The 21,256-nt window shown below is 59.0% G+C and overlaps 1 protein-coding gene across 4 annotated transcripts; it reads right to left on the bottom strand.

Moving 5' to 3' along the window:
• Positions 1-783: 783 nt before the first annotated feature.
• Positions 784-10,197, bottom strand: PTMA (prothymosin alpha). 4 transcript variants are annotated; one of them, XM_084267626.1, is made up of 5 exons: positions 10,079-10,197; positions 5,506-5,577; positions 4,714-4,810; positions 2,080-2,153; positions 784-1,666 (listed from the first exon to the last, which is right to left on the bottom strand). In XM_084267626.1, the coding sequence occupies exons 1-5, from the start codon at positions 10,121-10,123 to the stop codon at positions 1,619-1,621; spliced, it is 336 nt and encodes a 111-aa protein (XP_084123752.1). In that variant the 5' UTR covers positions 10,124-10,197; the 3' UTR covers positions 784-1,618. The 4 variants fall into 4 exon arrangements, with proteins under 4 accessions (XP_084123752.1, XP_084123754.1, XP_084123753.1 ...); XM_084267628.1 differs by having other exon boundaries at positions 4,720-4,810; XM_084267627.1 differs by having other exon boundaries at positions 4,714-4,807.
• Positions 10,198-21,256: the final 11,059 nt, after the last annotated feature.

Genomic DNA, 21,256 nt, shown 5'->3' with positions numbered 1-21,256 from the left:
GTCCTGGCACCCTGGGGAAGGCAGAAGTTAGTTGGAGGAAGGTTAGGAGCAAAGCAGCAGAGGTCCAGGATAAGCTACAGCAGACAGAGCCCAATCTGCCTCCCCCACAACCCTCTGTTAACTCAGCATCCCAGGAGCTGCCGGGAAGGCTGGGGACTGGCTCCAGCTGAACCCCTGCGAGCGCAGCCTCCTCCAGCACACACATCCCACCCCACTGCCTCCAATGCTGTAAACAAGCTGGGGCACTCCTAAGGAACAAGAGGCATTCACAGCCCCACGACGTCACCCATTCACAGCCAGGAAGGCTTTTGGGATAAGCCACTCACCCTCCCTGCACCAGACAAGCAACCTCCAGCACTCCTGCCTAGCAGCACTGTACACCCCATAGGGACAGACCCAGCTCACCCCCCTTTCCACCCCAATCTCCACTGGCTTCCCAGCCTAACCCACACGCAGGGATCCCTGCAGGCAGTAGGACAGTGCAGAGGCTGCCTTGGGACAGGGGTGCAGCTCTGCACAGAGCACAGCCATGAGAAGAGGCTGCCCTGCCAGCCCTGACAGCAGCCTCACACCCCCCACTGGAACCACAGACACCCCCCACCGGAACCACAGACACCCCCCACCCCAAACCCTTCCCCATCAAGACCCTGCACCCCTCTTGCCCTCTCTCCAACTCTGTTCCCAAAGCAAAGAAAGAAATAAAGGGGAGAAAGGAAGGGAGAAAGAAATGCAAAACGAAAACAAATGAAAACTAAACCAAAAAGCAGCAGTTGGGAGGCAGCCTTGTTAGGACAACTCAGCAAAATAAAATTCCGGTTTATTGTTGGACAACATTGTTTCACACATACATCAAACAGGCCAAAAAAAAAGAAAAAATAAAAATAAACAGCAACTTCATAGACAGAAAAAAAAAGAAACCTTTTTATCTTTGGCCTTGCCACCTCATACAAACCACGATTCTATGGTACAGCTAAAGTACATACACAAAAAAAGTTACTGGAATGCTCGAATAAGATTGTAAATTTTTTTTTTTGCATTTTTGTCTTTTTTTTAATTTTTTTTTTTTACAAGGTTTTGTTTTATTCTCCTTTGAGATAATGGTTTGGGCCTGGTCACACCACAAGTAAAGTCAGAGATAGGTAACAAGAGAGATATACACTTCAAAGCCCCCCTTTTGGTCAATCCGAGATCACTTAAAAATGGCGGACCTCCTAACAATATGTACAAAAATATAAAATGTAAATAAAAAATACAAACAAATTCTCCTTTAAAGTACTTTTAAGAAAGAAAGCAGGGCCTTGAAGTTTTGGTGCTCGGGGGAGAAGGGGTCTGTGGGGGATGGGGAGGGTTCTTCTCTCCCCGCTAACGGGCGAATTGTTTCGTATGTTCGTTGAGTGGCAGCGCCGCGCCGGGGGGGGGGGGGGGGGGGGGCTGGGGTCGGGGTTCACTCTACTTGGTGAGGATGACCATGGCGGAGGGGGGAGGGAGCAGGGGGGGTGTGTGTGTGTGGGGATGGGTTTGACAGGGAAGGGTCCCAAGGGTGAAGAGGACGCGCTGGCCTTTTTTGTTGGTTTGTTTTCCTCCTTATTTTAAAAAAAAAATAATAATAATTTGCTGCCTAGTCATCTTCATCGGTTTTCTGCTTCTTGGGATCGACGTCGTCATCCTGAGGGGAAAGCAAAGCTGTTAGGAGAGGGGAAGAGGAGGGGAGCTGCCAAGGGGGTGGCAAGAGCCACATCAAGGCTGGCAGTGAGGCAGGAGAGGGTTTTGGGTCCCTCTCCCACCTTGGGGAGAAGGACAGAGCAACATGAGCACCCTCTTGTAGCCAGGGAATCCCCAGGCGCACACACATACCCCATCCCACCCTGAGCACCCTGGGGCTCCCCAACCCAGGGCCAGCGGCTCCACACAGCCAGAGCAGACACCCCCTAACCAGGCCAGTGCATGAAGGGAACTGGACCATGTCCCCAGGGAGCACACCAGCAGGGTGTTCCAGGCCCAGTGCCCAGCCCCACTGATGCTCCCCCCAAAGCCCTCTGGGGACACAGGTGGCTGAGAGGGGCTGGTTGCTCTTCCTACCTCATCGTCCTCAGCTGCCCGTTTGCCTGTGGCTCCCTCAGCTTCGTCATCTTCATCACCATCCTCTTCCTCACCTGCACACAGAGGAGAGAGAGAAAGGAAGAATGTGAGACCTCATGGGAGGTTACAGCACCCTGTGTTGCCCCGCTGGATTTAGTTCTGGCTCAGCCCCACACTGCAACGCCCAGGGTCGCATCTCCCCAGCTGGCACAGCCCCGTCTCTGGATGGCCAGTGCTCAGGACACGGGGGCTTCTCAGGACAGCCAGCTGCTGACATCACCCACCAAAGGGGGAAAGACAGATGAGCAGCACTGAGCCTGGCTCACACAGCATCTGTCCCACAGGCAATGGGACAGCAAAACCAGCAGCTACCATGAGGACCTAAATCACAGCTAAAGGGGGGTGAAAAAAAGGGAGAGGAAAATCCTCTTTCTAGTGACTGCTCCACCTAACCGCTCCAGATTACTTCTGCTTCCCTTCGCAGCTATTAGTCCATCTTTAATGAGTTAAGAGAGCCAGAACGCATTAGTTCTGAGTCAGAACACTTTCTAATTATCAGAACAGCAAACAAATGGTACCAAGTTATCTTGCAGCCAGAGAGGATGAGCAGAGAGCTCTGGGCTTTGACCCACTTCAAGCTCAAGTAGGCCAGTGGATCAGAACAACCAAGTCTGTCGCCTTTGGCCAGTTTTGGAGGGGTCGAGGGCAAGACCAGAGGCCCCGGAGAAGGAACAACTTCTTGGCTGCCACGAGGAGCCTCTTGTGTAACAGGAGACCCTACTGAAACTTAGGAGTGTTAAGGCCAGTAAGCTGGCTTTAAATCACCGCCACGAGCCACACGAATAGACAGCCGGGGGGATTAAGGTCAGCCCATCCTCCCTGCCCCTCTCCCGGGTGCGTGCCCAGCCATGCCGTGCCGTGGCCCATGCGGCGGGAAGGGCCGGGATTAGCTCCCGGCGATGGATCAACACCCCGGCAGCCATCACATGCACCGGGCCGGCCAGCAGGTCAGGTGACAGCGCCAAGCTGATTGGGGGCATTTTTAGTTCTTTGAGCTGCTTTAAGCAAAGCAAATAATGAGATGGGATGGGGAGAAGGGTGAGAAAAATATACCCTCAAGCTCCCCTCTGCTGTCCAACTGGGATGGAGTTGGGCCACAAGTGTCAGGGGGAAAAGAGCTGATGCAAGCTGCACTCACTGCCCTTAAATCTCTCTCTCTTCAGCTGCTCAGGTGCAGCTTTCTGGCAGGGATCACCTGAGGGCATTGGGCACGGACAGACAGAGCCATGCAGCATCCCATCGAGGCGCTCACACCTCTGAGAGCTGTGTGCCGAACTGTGCCTGCACTCAGTGAGCTGGGAGGTGCAGGGCTGGCACTGCGGGACCGAAGCTCCCCAGGCTTGTCACAGCAGTATCCAAGCAACACTTCCACCCTGCACACACACGCCTGCGGCATGGCACACGCAGCCCCTTCCTGCCTGAGGGGAGCAGGAAGAGGCGAGTTATTTCCCCCCTCTCCAACCCCGTAGCAGGGCTGGAGGTAGCTGGGCTCAGGACAGCACACTGTAGCGCTGTGTTGTTCCCAAGGGTTTAAATATTAAGTATGAGCAAGGCCACATTTCCCAGATTCTCCTAGCAAGCCAGCTCCCAGCAATGGGCACAGAAGGCTGCTGAGAGCAGAGCACTATCCCAAAGGAGGTAGCTCTTCCTACTCACACAGAACAGGCACTGGCATTAACGGTCCTTAAATTTCCAGCCCTGTTCTTGTCACTAAAACTAACCAAGAGGTTAGTAGGTCAGCACGTAAACAGAAAATTTACAAGGGATTAACCTAGTAACAGCTAATCAAGGGCCTGAGTTCATTTCAGCATAGCAAGAACGGTTCTCTCCCAGCCTTAAGGAGTGATAAAAATAAACAATGTTATTCATCCAAGCAGATCTGGGGAAAAAAAAATAATAGTGGGGAGGGTGAGAAGTGATTCGGCAAGTTACTGCTGGATTTCTGGTGGCTGCTGCCAAAACCCACTTTCAGGCTGGGTCGGGTGAGGGAGCAGGGGAGGGCAGAGAAGGTTCAGAGCAAGGCTGTCCGCTCCCGCTGGAGAAGTGGGGGAGAGCCACCAGTTCCTCTGCCCACTTCCACATGGCATCCAGCCTGGGAAAGAGCTGGGAGAGGAGACCGCATCAGCCCCTCCTGCATGCTGCTCCATGAACAAGGATGGTGGCCTGCCCTTGTCCAGTGCCAAGGCACAGCCACGCAGGGCTGCCCCTGTCCCATCCCACCAGCTGGCAGACGTTGTCTGCAGCGGCCGTTCCGATCAGAGGAGTCAAGGGCAGGTTTTACTACTCGCACGAAAGGGCTAATGCGCTTATTCAGCGCCACAGTACGGGGCCGTCTGGCCCAGAGGAAGGAAGGAATCTGCCCTCAACCTGCTGGAAGGGATTCAAGGCTGACTTCACTCGGAGCACCAATGGCCTGGGCGAGTGAGGAAGGACTGAGCCTGGCTGGCGAGAGCCACCCGGCTGCAGCCGCGAGGGGGAGATGCTGCTCTCGGCTCTCCATGGCTTCCCAGGAGTCTGCCGTCCAGGGCAGGACCCAGCCATGGGATGGGGGCAGGGGGAACAAAGAAAAGTTACCATCACCCTCTTCCTCCTCGTCCTCTTCCTCGCCACCTTCCTCTTCCTCTTCGTCTACTTCATTGTCCGCCTCCTGCTCTCCATTTTCCTCGTTCTCCTTGGCAAGACAAAACATCACTTAACAAAAATGCACTGGGGAAGGGAGAAGGGGGAAGAGATGTTCAGCAGAAGTGCGCGCCCCCACCTTTCCTGCCTAAAGCAAAGCCCCAGCCCACCGGAGCCCCAGGCACGCATCCCGCGTCCTGCCTTGCCTCTGCAGCACACAGGGCAGCGCAGACACCAAGGATCAAGTCTAGAGTAACTTGGGGCTGCACCTCCGAGGCAAAGGCTGAAGAGGCTCTTGTGACACATTGAAATGCAGAGCAAATTTCCCCCGGCACAGTAAAAATAGGAAACCAGTCCACTTGGTGCACAATGCGTTTTCCCCATTCCACCAGTTGTAATGCTGTAAGCCCAGGTGTTTAGTGGAAGATTCTTTTCCCACCCTCTGCTTCCTCTCTTCCAGTGCAGAGGAAGGTGGTGGCACTAGATGCAGCCTCACATGGCTTTCAGTGAGGATATCCAAGCCTAGCCCTTCCCTCCTGCACACAGATGGGACTGCCCACAGGCTGGGCAGCGTCTGTTGGATGTGAACCCGAAAGGCTGGAGGACTCTGCACAGCGTTGCCACTCAGAGGGGTCCCTTCTCAGGCAGGGTTGGGGACAAGCTCACAACCAAAGCAAGGGAGGAGGGGAAAACAGAAAGGGATTGGTGTTAGAGCCACCTCTCCCTACAGATCACAGCCATACTCACAGCATTGCCATTGGCCGGTGCATCTCTGCCATTTTCTGTTTCTTCAACAACTTCCTTCTTCTCTTTTAGATCCTGGAAGGAGTAGAAAAATAGAGAAGTCACCCCAATTCCAAGTGCTTGAGGGTCAAAAACACTGCAGATCAGGTGTGGGGCAAAAAAAAAAGGTAGTCCATGACTGATTTGCTCTGTGATTTGGTCGCCACATCTTGGCTCCTCCTTAGGAACAGTAGAGCGTGGGGGCGAATCTCAATCCCAGTCAGCCTTGCCAGAGAGCAGCTATCTAAAAAAAAATTAGACTGCTCTGTTGCACCTCTGAGCTCCCAAACACACAGAGCTGGCCATCTGCATATGCTCAACAGCAGCAGAGCTGGCCGATTGCCCATCTTAGCACAGTCCACGCAAGCTCCTGCAATGCCACGGAGAGCCGGCAGCACCGTCCAACCTCCAGGCTCCGCCGCCCCAGGGCTGCGGACGTCCCCGGCTGCTCGGTACTGCCACAGCAGGAATAAATCCCAGGGACTCATTAGCAGAGACTGTGGTCTCTGCCCTGCCTGGCGAAAATTATACAGCAAATATTACACGCCTGGTTTTTCTCGCGGCGGCAGAGGGGAGACTCCCGAATCCAGCTCACAGCTCTGAGAGTAACAGGATGGGGTGGGGGAAGAAATCTATTTTTACACTGCTCCAAGAGCGGTGCCTGGCTAGTTTGGTTCAAATCTCCACCATGATCCGAGCGAGAGCTTGTGTGTTTTCTGCTATTGATCACTGTCAAAATGTCATGCCAAGTGTCTTGGCAAACAGGCTGAGAGGATCCAACTTTATGTTCCTGCATAAAGAACACTTGGATTTAACGCTGGCATCTCCGCTCGCATCCTCCTCCCCTTCTGTTCCTCCATCAGCTGGAGCGAGATCCTTCAGCACAACGAGTATTACCCCAGCCAAGGAAAGCAGAGAGGCCCTTCCCCGGGGCCAGCGGCACAGCCACACAGCCGGCTTCAGCAGCGACCACAAGGTGTTTAGAAGTTGCTGGCAGCTCCCTCCTTCACTGCAGCAGCGAGCGGCTTTGCCCCCCTCCTGCCTGCCCTTTGCGGCTGCCTCACAGCCCGCAGCGAGTGGGCACTTTCACTAATGCAGAGCCACCATCACTTCCTTGTAGGAACGCCGGTGGGTAAGAGCACACAGCCTCGGCCCTGCTAGCGTGACTGCTGCTCTGTCTTGGGAGGGTTTTAACACCCTGCACGCTGCTCAGGTGAGACAGCGTGGGGGGGTTTTAGGCCACTGGGTCATTTAAAGCACTCGGACAGGCACACAGAGGCTGCCGGTGCACTTTCTCTGGAAACAAGCTATGTGGATCTAACACCTGTTGATCGAACCTCACCAAACCAAACCAGCATCCCAGGAGCCTGGCTGAAGCAAAAGCCACAAGCTCCCTCCACCTCCTCTCACCACTCACACACAAATCCCAGACCATCTCCTCTATGCCACCCTGTTCCACCACAGTTTAACTCGTCAACAGCCCACCACGCTCCCCTACTCCACAGGGGCTGATCATCGCTGTTCCATCTAACCTCTTGTGCACCATATCAGGCCGCTGCCTTCAGCAGCTGCCACCTCCCATCAGGCCAAGGAGCACGAGGGCAACAAAGCATCTCTCAAGTTCAATGCAGATCAAACCCAGCAGTCAGTTTCCACACCTCACCACGCCCGATGGGCCTCGTCAAAGAGTCACTCACAAAACGTAAGTGGTTCTCCCGGCGAAGGAACAAACTCATTCTTGAGGATTGCAGCTGGACACATCTCCAGCCCTGACCTTTCCCGGCTGGCTGAAGACGCTCTCAGTTTAAGGACCACTGGGATTCCAGGTCACGAAGCCTGTGCTAGCACCAGGGCTGCAGACCGGACCGCAGCTTCTCCCTTTCCCCAGGCCCAGTCCAACACAAACAGATGTGCACAGCAGCCTGCAGAGCAGGAGCCGGCGCAGCAGCGCTGCTTTAGCTCCAGCGCTGTGACAGCGCCTCTAATTATAGGTGTGGCGAGGCTGTTTGTCCATGAAATAGCAGCGGGGTTTAGTCATACGCCGGCTGCCCGGGGAGATCTACCTTCGCTGCTGCTCCGCCAGCGCGGCCACTGCCCGTGGGGCTGCGGCCTCCAGCGGGGACAGAGGACACACACCCACCCCCCCCGCTCCGGCACGGAGCCGCATCCGTTCCCCCGGGGCGGCGGAGGCCCCGCCGCTGCCCGCGCCTCCCGCCGGCAGGGGGCCCCCCCGCGCCGCCACGCGCCCGACCGCCGTTCAAACCGCGCGCCACTCTCCGCGCCCCTCTCATTGGCCGCCCGCCAGCGCGCCGGCCCGGCGCCCCGCGGGTTGCCGGGAAATGTAGTCCCGGCGGGGGCGGCGCGGCGGACTCCCGCTCCCAGGGGGCGGCGCGGGAAGGGCCGCACGTGGTGGGCGCCCCGCGGCACGGCGGCGACGGCGGCCGGGGGCGGTGCTCGGCGCGGAGCCACCGCCCGGGCGGGGCGGGACACCCCCACGCACACCCCACCCCCCCACCCCCCCCTTCCGCCGCCTCCCCGGAGCGCTCCGGACGGCAAGGCGGGATGAGGGAGAACGGCCCCGGTGCCTCCGCGCCTCCCCCTCCCCCCGCCCCCCCCCCCCCCCCCACTCCCGAGCGTGCGGGGGGGTCACCTTGCCGCCGTGCGCGCCTTCGCCCGCCCCTCCGCACGGACCCTCGTCGTCCCCCCGAGAGGCCGAGCCGGAGACGAGGCCCCCTTCCCCCACGCCATAAAGGGCAGGGGAAGGTTAACGGCAAACTTGGCCCCGTTCCCCCGGGAAGGGATGAGGATCGACCCGCCTCGCCGCTTCCCGGCTCCGTCAGAGCCGGAGGCAGCGGGGACCGACCCGCGGCCCCGGAGCGGAGGCAGGTGGGGGGGATAACGGCTGCGGGAGCGGGAAACAGAAGTGAAATCGAAATCTGCCAGAAACGGCGTTTTCTTGGTTGTTTTTCACAAATCTTTCTCCCTGCCGGGTTCGGGGTTTTTTTTTTTTTTCTCCTCCCCCTCTCTCCTCCAGCCCCGCTTCCCCCGGGAGCGGCACGACCCGGTGGCGGCCAGGGCGCAGGGTGAGGAGGCCACCGGGCACGACCGACCGTCCGTTCCCGCCCCCCCCCCCCTCCTTCTCCCCCCCCCCCGCCACCGCTTCCCACGCACCCGCCCGGGTCGGGTCCCACCGCAACTTTCCCGGCCGCAACCCCGAGCTCGACGGACCACATCGCCGCCCACGGCCCGGAGGGGAGCGCAGCCCGCCCGGGTGCCCGGCGCCTCCGGGGAACGCTCCGCCGCGGCTCACAGACAAAGGCGGGCGCCGGGAGCCGCAGCGGGGATTCCCGGGAGAGCCTCTCCCGGCCGGTACCCGCGCTCCCCAACCGCTCCCCATCACTCCCGGCACCGACTCGCAAAGTTATCCCGCTGCGGGGAGCTCAGCCTGGAGCCCCCAGCCCCGTGGCTGTAGCGCATCCGGGGCAACCCCACCGTGGGGGCCGGGGCGACTCCAAAAATAGCAACTGTTTTCCCCTCCGGCGCTCCGGGGGCAGCCCCGGCGCAGCCCTCTAACCCTCCCCCACCACCCCTCCGGGGGCAACTCCGAAATAGCAACACCCCCCCTTCCACCCCCATCTGGGGCAGCTCCGAAACAGCAACTGCTCCCCTAACCCCACGGACGGGGGGTGGGGAACGGGGGTGGGGGGGGGGGGACACGAAACGACACTCCGGAATAGCAACTATGCTCCCCTTCCTCCGGGGATAACACGGGCACAGCGATTGCCCCCCCCCCACCCGCCACCCCGCGCCGTCCGCCGTGTGCAACTCCGAGACAGAAAACACCCCCATGCTTTTCGGGTTCAACTCCACAACAGTCACTACCCCCCCACACACACCCCACCCCCCCCGTGCATGTTCCGGAGCGCTCCCCCAACACCAACCCCCCCCGCAGAGCCGGGGCCGAACGGGACCCAAGTTTGACGGGGCTGTCAAGCTCCCGCAACGGATTGAATGAGCCGAGCGCTGCCCGCCGCCGCCATCCACCCACCGGAGACGGGTACCAAGGCGCAACCGCGCTCCCAACACACACGCACACGCTCCCGGAGTCCCTCCGCGGCGGGACGGCCCCGCGGCCACCGCCGCTGCCCCCCGGGAAGGCGGGAGGGAGCGGGCCGCGGAGCCCGGCGGTGCTCGCAACGCCGGCGAGGGCGGCGAGCACGTTTCCCGCACGCTGTAGACAAAGAAACGGCGCAGGGCTGGCTCCGCACGCCGAGAGCGGCGGCGGCGGCTCCGCACCGAGCCCCGCAGCCAACTTCAACGGGAGAGAGGAGCACGGGCGGGAAGGCGCGGGGGGGGGGGGGGTGGGGGGGGTGGGAATAGGAGAGGAAAAAAAAAAAATCAAAAACCCGAAAAGGCCAAAATATGGTGAAAACGGGGGGTAAAAATGGCTCGGGGAGAAAGCAGGAGCGGGGGGGGGCGGGGGAAGCACAAAACAAGCCATGGGGAAAGCAGCGGCGGGCGAGGCGCGGCTCCTCACCTTGGCGGAGATCTCGGCGCTGGTGTCCACGGCCGTGTCGGACATGGCGGGGGCGTGCGGGGCTGTGGCGGGGCTGAGGCGGGCGGGCGGCGGCGCGGGCAGAACAATGCCAAGATGGCTTTGCGCGAGCCAGTGGGGACTCACGCGGCGCCACGGGCCCTCTTATAGAGCCGGGGGCGGCGCGCGCGCTGCCCCGCGCCGCGCCCATTGGCCGCGCGCGCCGCGGCCGCCGGCGCCTATTGGCCGCGGCGCAAACAATGGGCACGGCCGCTTAAAGCGGCAGGAGCCGGCGCCGCCGACACTGTGCGATGAGTTCGGGTCCGGCCTCAGCGTGGGCGAGGCGCGGGGCGGCGGACGGCAGGGCCCCGCCCCCTTTGCTTTCCTCCCCTCCTTTCCCGCTGCCTCCGCCCCCGCTGCCCGAGCTCCGCCCCGCCGTGTGAGGCAGCGGGCGGGAGGGAACTTTACAATCCCCCGCACCCCACACTCGCCCCCCCACCTCCCAACCTGCCTGCCTCGCCGCAGCCAGTCCGCATGCCTGCGGAGGGGCGGGAGGCGTGCGCGCCCGCCTGCGGAGGGGAGGAAAAATAATGAGTTAATAATAATAATCGTAGTAATGCGGGAGAACCGGCGCTAGACCCCCCTCCGCCCGCATCCCGGTCCCCTCGAGGCCGCCCGGGGAACGGTGACCGCCCGGGGCGGCCGGCGGTGCCGGAGCAGGCGGGTGGTACCGGGGAGCCCCGGTCGCCGCCGGGGTAACCCCCGTGTCCCCCCCCCACACACACACATACACACACCCCCCTCCCTCAGCTCAGCCTGCGCCGTCTTTTCAGCGCCGCGGAAACTTTTGCCACAACAACAGCCGCCCCGGGGGGGTGGGAAGAAGCGGCTGGGGGGGCACCGGCCAGCCGAGCCCGCCGGGGTGCCGGCGGCCGCGCCGAACGTGAGGGATTCCCACCCATCTGCTTGTTTTACAGTTAAAAACACGCACCCAGGCCGCCTCACCACCCCTCAAGCATAGCGCCTGTGGTGAGCTCAGGGCTGGGCACGCAGCGGGAGCTTCCCCGCGCTGCTCCCCCTCAGCCCTCCGTTCCACCAGCCCGTGTATCAAGTCCCCCTCGCCCGCGGGCGTCGGGGCCACCCCTCCTGCCCCCTCGGCCGCCGCGGGGTAACGGGGCACCAGCGCGGCGAGTGAGTCGGTTCTGCCACACTCAAGATGGCGCCGACAGCCCTTCACGGGGCAACCACACGGTTTTGCCACCTCCGGGCAGCCGCTCCGCAGCCCGCAAAGGCCCCGCTGGAGAGGCAACGCCGCGCCTAAGCGCTCCCCGGTGCGGAAGGCGGGAAGGAAGGGGGAAGAGAACGAGAAAAAGCCCCCCCCGGACGGAGCAGCGCCTCTGCCACACTCAATATGGCCGCCCGGCCGAGGCAATAATCGGCAGAGCCTGTCCTCGGAGGGCGGGATATAGGGATCGAGCCCTACGGATTGGCCGGCAGTGCTGAGCGAACGCTGTGCTGACGCTTTGCGCCTTCTTACCGGCTGAAGTACCTGCCTGTCTAATGCGGAGTAGGTTTGAAAACCCGGAGCGGGCTCCGAACGGGACGCTGGAGCGGAACCGAAGCCACCCGACCGGGGGTACGGGGCACCCTGCGGGGTCCACGACCCCCCGGGGTGGCTGCTGCGGGCAGGGAGTGAGCTTTTCCGGACTGCTGGGAGCCGGGCTGGCCCTGGGCTCACACACACAGGCACTCAAGAGCTTCGTGAGGGCTGTGAGGAAGCCATAGCAGCCCACACACCACCTGGCACCAGGCATCGTGGCCTGGGGTGTCATGGCGGTGGTCTCCCTGGCCCCGTCCCTGCACGCGCCTGGCGGCCGGGCGCCAAAGCCGCGGGCCTCCATCACAAAATGGCTCTTCCCACAAAACGGGGCAGCGCCACAAACAGGCAGCTCCGTGCCCAGTTGCACCACGGAGGAGAATTGCCCCTCCTGGGAGCAACCCTGAGGTGATGGCTCCTCAGGGTGAGAGCACCATGGTGGCCGTGCCTTCGTGTCGGCCGTTGACCCTCCAGCAGACCTTGCGCCAGAGGCCGTTTGTCCCCCAGCCCAGAGACCACCTCCCGCTCTGCGCGGCCACGCGCCGAGCGCTGCTGTGGGGAAACTCTCGCTTTGCGTCAGAGCCGTTCTCGGCACAACGGTGCCCCGCTCGCGGCTTTCGGGGCGCTGCCGGCAAACCGGCGTGTAGTCAGGAGGGGCCTCTTGGGGACAACCAATTTTTCACGTTGGACGTCCCACTCTGACCTGGCAACGGGGGCTGGGCAGGAGTGGGGTGAGAGCCTCTCCACGCGCTGGGGGAGAAGGACAGGGCTGTGGAAACCGGGATTTCTGGTCGCTGCTGGCTACGCCTCTTGCTCCGCACGTTCAAGACAAGGGCAGCTGCTGTCTGTTCCCAGAGACGGCACTCGACAGCGGCTGGGGGTTTGGGGCACGTTGCTAAAGGGGTTGCAGACAGGAGCGTCCTCTGGCACTGCTGAGCCAGGGGCTGGCGGAAGGTGAGTCTCTGAATGAGTCCGAAAGAGGAAAGAAGAAAAAAAAAAAACCCCAAACCACCCAAGCCCAGCCCTAAAATAAAGCACTTCTGCTATAACTTGGCTTTAATGTGTGCCTTCTCCTCAAGCCAGGGGTGTCCCTTTGGGCTAGGGGTTCCCACGTTTCACGCACAGAAAAAGAGCTGGGGGATATTCGGGGAAGAAAAGTAAGGAATCCTAAAGGGATGGTCACACCGGGATCCCACAGAAAAGAGAGAGAAAGCAAGAGAGAGCGAGCGTGGGGAGCTAAAGCCCCAACCCAGCCTGGAGTGGAAGCCAAACTGCCTTAAACCACTCTGCCTCGGAAATCCATGTATAGCCCCTGCGCTTAGGGCAGAGAGAAACAGGCTGGGCTCGGCGTTTTATGCCTCAGCACTCCAAAAAGAAACAACAACAACAAAAAAAAACTGTTGCCTGTAAAAGGCAGCTGCTGCTTTACCTCTTCTCCACCCCTCCCGCCGGCCGGGGCTGGGCAGCGGCTCCGCAGGGAGCAGCGGGAGGAGGAGGAGGGTGGAAGGGGACTTTGCAAAAGTGCCCGAGCACGGAGAACAGAAGTTTCCAGGGCTGAGCCGTGCCTGGGACCTCTCTCTGCCTTCTGCAAGCGATCACTTTGGCAAAGGAGTCGAAGTGCCGGAGGAGACTGGTAGGAGTTTTCCCTCCTCTTCGGCCGTTTCCCTAGCTCAGCAAGTAGCAGCCTCTCTAATCCCCGGTGAAGATCCTGCTGCTCCGGCGATTATTTCATCGCGGCAAGCTGCTCCTCCGAGGAAATTCTCATTACGGTCTTTGGAGAGGCAGGGGAGGGGCGACTGTCACTCAGCTGCTCTGGAAAAAACAGAGGGATGAGCCTGCAGCATCCCCAGGCTCTGGCGCACGAGACGTAGTAGTGTTTCTAGGTCAGGCTGGTGATGCGGGACGTGAAGCCAGCAGAGATGACATCCTGGCTGTGTCACCTTCTGTTCCTCGATGGGCACGGGCTGCACGCAGGGGCCATGGCTTCAGTGATGTTTGTTCTGTGGGGCCTGGGTTAGTACTGCTTGGGGGGGGGGGGAGGCTGGAGGGCGATGGGGAGGTGGGAAGAAGCTTCATGTGCGCTCACAGAGGGGAATGGAGGCATGTAGAGCACTGGGACCAGCCCACAGGTCTGAAAAGCATCCTTGTGAGAGCATGGGGCCAAGGCAGAGAGCTTGCTGCAGGAGAGAGATGGTGCTCAGAGAGCACCAGCTGCAACCCCCCAGCCCTGGGAAGGGAAGAAGAGGCCGCCCTGCTCCTCACGTCCCGGGCTGCTGCTCCTCTGGCTGTCCCCACGCACCACGTAAACAGGAGGGAGCAGGTCCCTGTGGCACACTTTAATTAAGGGATGGAGACACTGACTTTGCCTTTCCCCAGAGGATTGCAAAAGGCCCAGGCGGGCCCCACACTTCAGCTCACGGCCATCCCTGCTCCGACAGGCGCTCTGCCCTCTGCGTTACAAAACAGGGCTCTGACTCACCGGCCTTTCCTAGCCCACTGCTCCCCGAGCCTGGAGACATTTGCAGGGATCCCTCAGAGGGATATAGAGAGTCTGGCTGCTCCACACCCCACTGCCAGCACCCAAAGCAGGACATGGCACCTTCCTGCAGGCATCACCCCCAGGCCTCTGATAGAGCCCAAGGGTAAGGACAGTTCCATGTCTGGAGGATATGGGAAAGTGAGTGTGACCTCTCTGGGTGCTCTGACCCCAGTGAGCAATCACACCACGGTCCCTTGATGTCCAAGATGCTCACTGACTTCTCCATGGCTCTGGGGAGCCACCGCCCTGGCTGGCTGAGAGGCAGTGGCAAGGGAGCACCCTTTTCTGTCAGGTTGAGAGCAGAAATACACCCCAGCACTGCTGCCAATCCTGCTTCTGCCTACAGGCAGGGTGGGGATGTGACAGGGGACGAGGGAAGCCTCTGTTTTGGGACACTGGCTTTTCCAGGGAGCCCGCAACAATGGGAGGGGACCCAGCATCATCTCCCTGGCCACTGAGGACTGGCAGTCAGCAATGCCATGGCCTGGGAGCCAGTGCTCAAATCCCTGTCCTTCCCTGCCTGCATGCCAGGACTACCCCAGCTCGCCCCAAGGAGGCTGGCAGGGCCCCACGGCTGGGTTTAAAGGCAGCAAAGCTGATGATTGCCTTTCTCTGAAGCAAAGGGTGAGGAGAACATTGGGCAACTTGCCCCAGAGGCAGGGGGAAGAGACCTGTGCCCCAGGCTTGGTGAAGTTGGAAAACAGTTGTTTCTTTTAATGAGCTTTCTGGGGGGATTTTCCCCATGTTTTGGAAGTTGGTTGTGATGACAAGCCCAAGTGAACAACACCGTGGATCAGACTCAGGGCAAGGGCCCATCACAGGGAGATTACACACCCACACCCTGCCCTGGGTGTGGGCCTTGGGCCAGAGACGTGGTTTCACTCCTCGGGGCTCCCATCCCACTGCTTACTGATGCATGGAAGAGATTTAAAAGAAGAGCAAGAAAGGAAGGTGGGAGGGAGGAGGCAGAGGTTCTCTTCCCTCCCTGCCTCTCCCAGTGCTTTGCAAACACGAGGTCTTTGACATGTCCTCTGGAAGAGGGAAAACTCTGAGGCTGGACACGTGTTGGCACAGGGATTGCTGTGCAGTGTGGCCAGCCCTGGGCACATGAGCCCAGTTGTGTCCGGCTTCCATCCCCCTTCCTCCTGCTGTCCCCAGAACACCCCCAGAGCCACCCCATGGGGCTCCCCACCCAACCAGGGCCACCCCCCTGCCTTGAGCTGTGCAGAGGGAGTCGTTGGACATCGCTCTGTGGGGACAGCCACGTGGAGGGCCACCTCTCCTTCATCTCGCCCCTCCTCGCCGTGTCGGCATACCTGGGAGAAGCCAGACACACAGTGAGCAGACGCACACTCACAACACCAACCCCAACTCTGGATCGGTATCAGAGAGAATTAATTACTGGCTCATGCATATTCAGATGAGAAACTCAGCTGAACCTGGCGGCAGTTCGGCACCTGGGGCGGCCCTGGAAAGGAGAATTCCTCTGGAGAGATATAAATCACCGCTCCCCTCTATTGCTTCCCCCATGGAGCACTACCTCCTGGGGAAGACTGAACCTTGATTTCCTTTTTTTCCTCCTTCTCCGTTTTCAATCTGCGCGGGGCCCCTGTAATTACAATGGGCTGCTTTAGGGCTTGAGTTATTTATTGGGTAACAGCGACACACCTACCCAGCTCCAGCCGCCTGCCTGCCCCGCGTGTCGCGGCTTGTCCTGCCTACCCAGCAGCGCCCGCCATGCCGTGCTGTGCCGCGCTGTGCCATGCTGTGCCGTGCCATGCTGCTTCGGCTCCAGACGGCATGGGTGGCAACAGCAAACAGGGACCACCAGCCCCAAGTGATCCAGCGAAGACACATCCATGGTGGTGTAGCTCCTGGGAGCAGCTCCTGGGAGCAGGCTCTTTTCCTCGCACAGGCGTTGTGTGCTGCTACGTCAGGCGGTGGATTCCACCGAAGCTCACGCCGGTTGTGAAATCTTTGGCCCCATTTTACAGGAGGAGAAAGCGAGGCAGGAGGAGCAGGGAGGTGATTTCCCCGGGGTCATCCCAGGGGATCGGAAGGAGAACCCACGCCTCTGGCTGACGTGAGGTTGGGCAAGAAGATGCCAGGCAAAGCGCACGTCTTGACACTGTCCCCCGTGCCTCTGCCTGGCCTCCTGGCAAGGCTCCTCTGCCAGCTCCAGCTCCACATCCCCCTGCCCAACCCCTCTCCCTCCTCACACAGGCTTGTGTGTTTGGAGGAGAGGAGCTGAAGACCACATGGCTGGAGAGAATTAAATAATTGATGGGCCAGAGGTCTTAAGCTGCTACTGGATTTCCAGGGGCAGCATCTGAGAGGCAAAGCAGAGCTCCAAACAAGCCCCTTCTCTCTGATATGATGCCAGTGTGTCTCACTGCTTCCTGGGGCTTCTGGTGGGTTGAAGATGTGCGATGCTAGGGATGGGAGCGCTCCTCCGCTCACCTCCCAGCTTGGCCCCAGTGCTGCTGGAGAGCTGAAGGAACTGGCCGTCTTCCAGCCAGGCAAGGAGGAGCTTAGGGGAAGGAAGCTGCCACTTCCAGGATGAAACCCTTCAGCGTGGGATGGTTCCCACTGAGCAACATCCTCGGATAGAGCAGGCTGAGAAGTGGGGAGGAAAAAACCTTGCAAAATCAAGGCAGGTACTCAGTTCTTCCTTGCACAAGAGCGTGGGACCACCAGAAAGCAGCAAGCTCCACGTCAGCAAAAAGGACAGCTCCTCTGCCATAGCTGAGCTGCGGCCTCCTCGCTGTGGGAGCATGGAGAATGGCTTAAAAATTTACAGGAGAAAAGCAACTGGATAAATTCAGCATAGAAATTGGAAGAAATTAAATCCGATGGTCCTGCTGCCCTATTCTGGATGTCCCTCAGCTCCAAAATGCCTCGGCAGCTGGGAGAACGTTGCTGGCCCCTGATCCCCTTCCTGCTTCTTGCCCTGAGCACCGGGACAGAGGAGCCAGTCATGCATGCCAGGCCTTGGGGACAGGGGGGTGTCACAAGGCGAGAGGGGAACCCCCCATGCAATGGCCCTGGCCGTATGGATCCTGGACACCAGCCTTGTGGGGTCTCAGGGGTGGGAGGAAGATGTTTTCCCACCCGAAGTGCTGGTGCAGAACCACCACGGGATTCGCCAGCCTGCGGCGTGAAGCATCTCCCTGCGCGAGGCGTAGCTGTCGATATTTAATCCGCCAATAAAAGTGCTGCACCACCAAATTGAATATTTCATTTAATATACACTAAGCAGGAGCCAGTTGGCATTTCACCCAATCGAAAACTCTTTCTAACAGATTTTTTCAGGAAAAGTTGTTTATTTTTTCCCCTTGGGATTTACTCACATCTTTCTTTTTTTTTTTTTTTTTCCATAAGGTAATGCTATTTTCATCTGAAAATGATGCTTTTCATTCACCAGCTGCAGATTTTAATGAACAAGCTATCCAAATTTGGACAACTGCTAAAAATTTGGACCATTTGGAGAAATATTAAAAAAAATAAAAAGAAGATAGGAAAAGAATCCATTTTAAATCCTCAGAAATACAGCCCCCCCAAGTCAGTAATTTGCAGAAAAGCACTTTCCTCTTTTTTTTTTTCTTCCCCCCCCCCCCCCCAATATACTAGATGAAACAGTTGAAAGTGTTTGAAGCTGGCAAAGAAAAGCATTTCCAGCTACTGATGTCATGAAAATATAAATTGGCAGATTTTTCACGCTGGGTCAACGTGCAGCGATAAGCACAGTGCCATACCTTTAGGAGCAGCATTTGTTGGTAAACAGATGGGAAGCAGCCTACAGTGTCCGCGGTCAATAACATACAGCGAACGTGCACTGGCGGGGTTGCCGTCGGAGCAATAAATCGCCTATCTTCCTGGCGGAGCTGGGACCATCCTGTGCGCAGACACTGTTGAGCCTGTCGCGGGCAAAACACGCGAGGTTCAGAATGGCAATGAATAATTTAGAGAGCGCCCCTTGTTCATCCCTTATAAACTGCCCATTGAGTCATTTCTGCTGCTCCCATTTCGAGCGGCCGGAGGAATCCTTCCTATTTTCCATGCCAAATATAGCAGTTTTTCCAGAAATGCTGGAGCACACGAGCCAGGAAGTTTCCCTTCTCTGGGTGAGTCAGTGGAAGTTCAGGCTGCAGTTTCACGACTGCTTCAAGCCGATCGAAATCCGCGCCTCTGCCAAAAGGAGCCGTCCAGCCCAGCCTGGTGAGCGGCCTCCCTCCCTCCTCGTGCAAGGAGCGTCGGATTAGAGAACGAATCAGGCTGAAAACAAACCCTGATGGCTCAGTGGGGTTGGTGAGGTTTTTTTTAGAGGGAGGTTGATTTTCAACCAGATCGGTTGGCCAACTCATCCCACGGCTGTGTGGGCTGGCGAGGAGGTTTGTCTGGTCTGAGAGGTGTGTTACAGAGGTGCTGCTTTCCCTCTCCTAAAGGCAGAGGCAGAAGGGATGTGGGGGAGAGAATATCATGCCCACGGGGTCACAGATGGGGTGCATGTTGTCTGTGTTATACTACCCTGCTGCAGAGCTGGAGGGGGACACTGTGCTCCCTGGCTCCAGGATGGGAAAACAGGGAAGGTCCCTTTCTGGAAGGGGTTTTCTTGGGTGCCATTTCTCAGATCCACGACAAGGACATGATTTGGGACATTGGGAATGATCTGTATCTCAGGACTATCCCCTGTTGGGCCAGGAACCTCAGGCATCCTGCTTCAGTGGAGACACCTTCAGAGAGGAAGGATATTTCAACCTCCCCTTTTAGGAGCAGGGCCATCCTCTTCCTACTTCTTTCCACCCTCCCACATACCCCAGCATTTGTTTTTCTAGCTATGTTCCACACTGGTTTCCAAAAGCAAAGGAGCCTTCCTCCTGCTTTCACTGCCCATTCCATTGTAATCACTGCTAACCCATGGGACTAATTTTAAACAAATTTGATGGGGAGGTGAGAGGGGACATCCTACATCTTCTTACAAGTGTTACAGAAACAAGTGGCTAAGCAGAGGGAGGACAGTCACCCATGCCACCCTGTGAGACTGTCTGCTGCAAACTCAGGCAGAGAATCCCCACCAGGCACTGTGTCTGAAGCGTGGGTTTGAAGCTGCAGTTTCCCCAGCTCTCCTCATCCCCAGGGTTGCACCTCAGCTTCTCCCAGCTTCACCAGGTGCCCTCCTGCCCCTCCCTTAGTGGATGCTGGGCAAGCATCACTCTTGTAAAGGCTGTGCCCTGGCAGGCCTGGGGTTTTGGGGCTGCAATCCACTCCACGGGGCTCCTGCATGGATAAACCAGCCTGGTCTGTTATGTGTTTTCAGAGCTCTGGAGGGCTGCAGCTTTTGTGCTGGGGGATCCCCGTGGCTCTGTGGACAGCTTTTAAGGAAGGGTAGCTGAGGCCAGCAAGCGTCTTGCCAGGTGGTGTCGGTTTGCTACAAAGGAACTCACATCTCTGGTGGGATATTTTTGGAGATCAGCAAAGCAGAACAGGTTGAAAAATCCCTGCTCTAGAAACCCGCATTATCTTTTCCCTCCTCCCAACGTTTGTTTCGTTCTCCCTCCGAGACGGCACTCGCCTCTTTTGGAGCAGCCTGGCTGACGGGCAGTTTCTCTGCCTGCTTTGGAAAGGCATCCCTGCTTGGCTCCAGCCTCTCCCTCCCTCCTCGGAGGGAGCCTCATGGCCAGAGTTTGCTCCGGCTGGCCCAGATCCAGGCAGGCACTTACACAGGTCACTGCTCCAACTCGGAAGCCAGTGGATCGCTCCCAGGCTGCCCCAGGGACTAGCAAGTTTTCCTGCTCCATCTCCTGGAGAAGCTGGGGAAAGAAGGGGTGGTCTGAGCTAGGGACAGAGCTGGCTGTGCCTGGCACTGGGGTAGTTCTTCCCTACCCTCTGTGACACCGCTGTCTCCAGGTGCTGGCGCTGCAGGGTGGCAAAGCCACCAGGGTGGGACTTGCCACCTCACTGGTGGTCCAGGCTGGAAGGAGTCAGGCAGGCGTCAGGATACCCATGGTCTCTCCCCAGATCTGGGTGACTCAGGGCATCGGGACGTGGTTTGGGTGCTCTGCAGTGCTCCCCTCTCCAACTGCTCACCTGCAGTGGGACGCAGAAGCTTAGCTCAAGCAGGCTGCCCTGGCGCAACGGGGACCAGCATCTCCTTGTCTCTTCAGGAGGAGGGGACAGGGGCAGCCAGGGAAGCAGAATGCTTCCCACTGCATCCTTCTGCCGGATCAAACAGGCTCTGCCCATGCCAGCAGTAGTGGGGTCCTGGTGCAGTTGCTGGGCTGCCATCCCCTCTCCACATGCCCCTGGCATGTCAGCCACAGGCTGGGCAGTGGGCGCCGCAGGATGAAGAGGAAATGAGGCAGCCGAGGGCCTGCGGATCTGCTGTTCATCTCCACACCACTCACACACCCTCGGTCGGGCTCCGGAAGAGTAAATCACCTCGGCCTTCCCCAGCCACGCCATTTCCACCCAGGCTGGGACTGTGGGGTGCCCTCCAGCGCTTCCCGCACCCGTGCATCCCGCAGCTGGCAAGCCCAGGCTGAGATCTGCTGCCTTAGCAGAGCAGAGACTCTGCTCCTATTCCCTGACTGAGTTGCACGGGCTTTGCCCCAGGATGTGAATTTGGGTGCTGGAATTTATCCGTGGCTGTTTTGGCTGTGGCTGAACTCCACCTCCGGGCAATGACATGTTGTTTCCATAGTAGCTAATGGACTGGAGATGGAAGGGGGGAAACACATACCCGCACTAAAAAGGGACTCGTGAGTAATGTGGTTGTTCCCAGGGCAGAGTAGGAACAACTTTCTAACACTCGACTGAGCCCCTCCTTCGCCCGGCGCCTGTAAAGTGTCAAGTGTGCGTGTGTGTGTGTGTGTGTGTGTGTGTGTGTGTGTGTGTGTGTGTGTGTGCGCGCAGAGCTGTGTGGGGGTGGCCACAGAGCAGGAGGACAGGGGGGGTCTGTGTGCATGCTCTGGGGTTTGGGGGTGCATGGCAATGGGGAGAGGGTACATGGTGGCTGCGCAGGGGCAGCCTGTGCAAGGAGAGGGGG

The sequence above is a fragment of the Gallinula chloropus genome (assembly GCF_964237585.1).
Source record: "Gallinula chloropus genome assembly, chromosome: 8".
Classification (NCBI taxonomy): Eukaryota; Metazoa; Chordata; class Aves; order Gruiformes; family Rallidae; genus Gallinula; species Gallinula chloropus.
The sequence above is the reverse complement of the archived record's forward strand: the minus strand, read 5'-3'. Positions and strand labels throughout refer to the sequence as shown.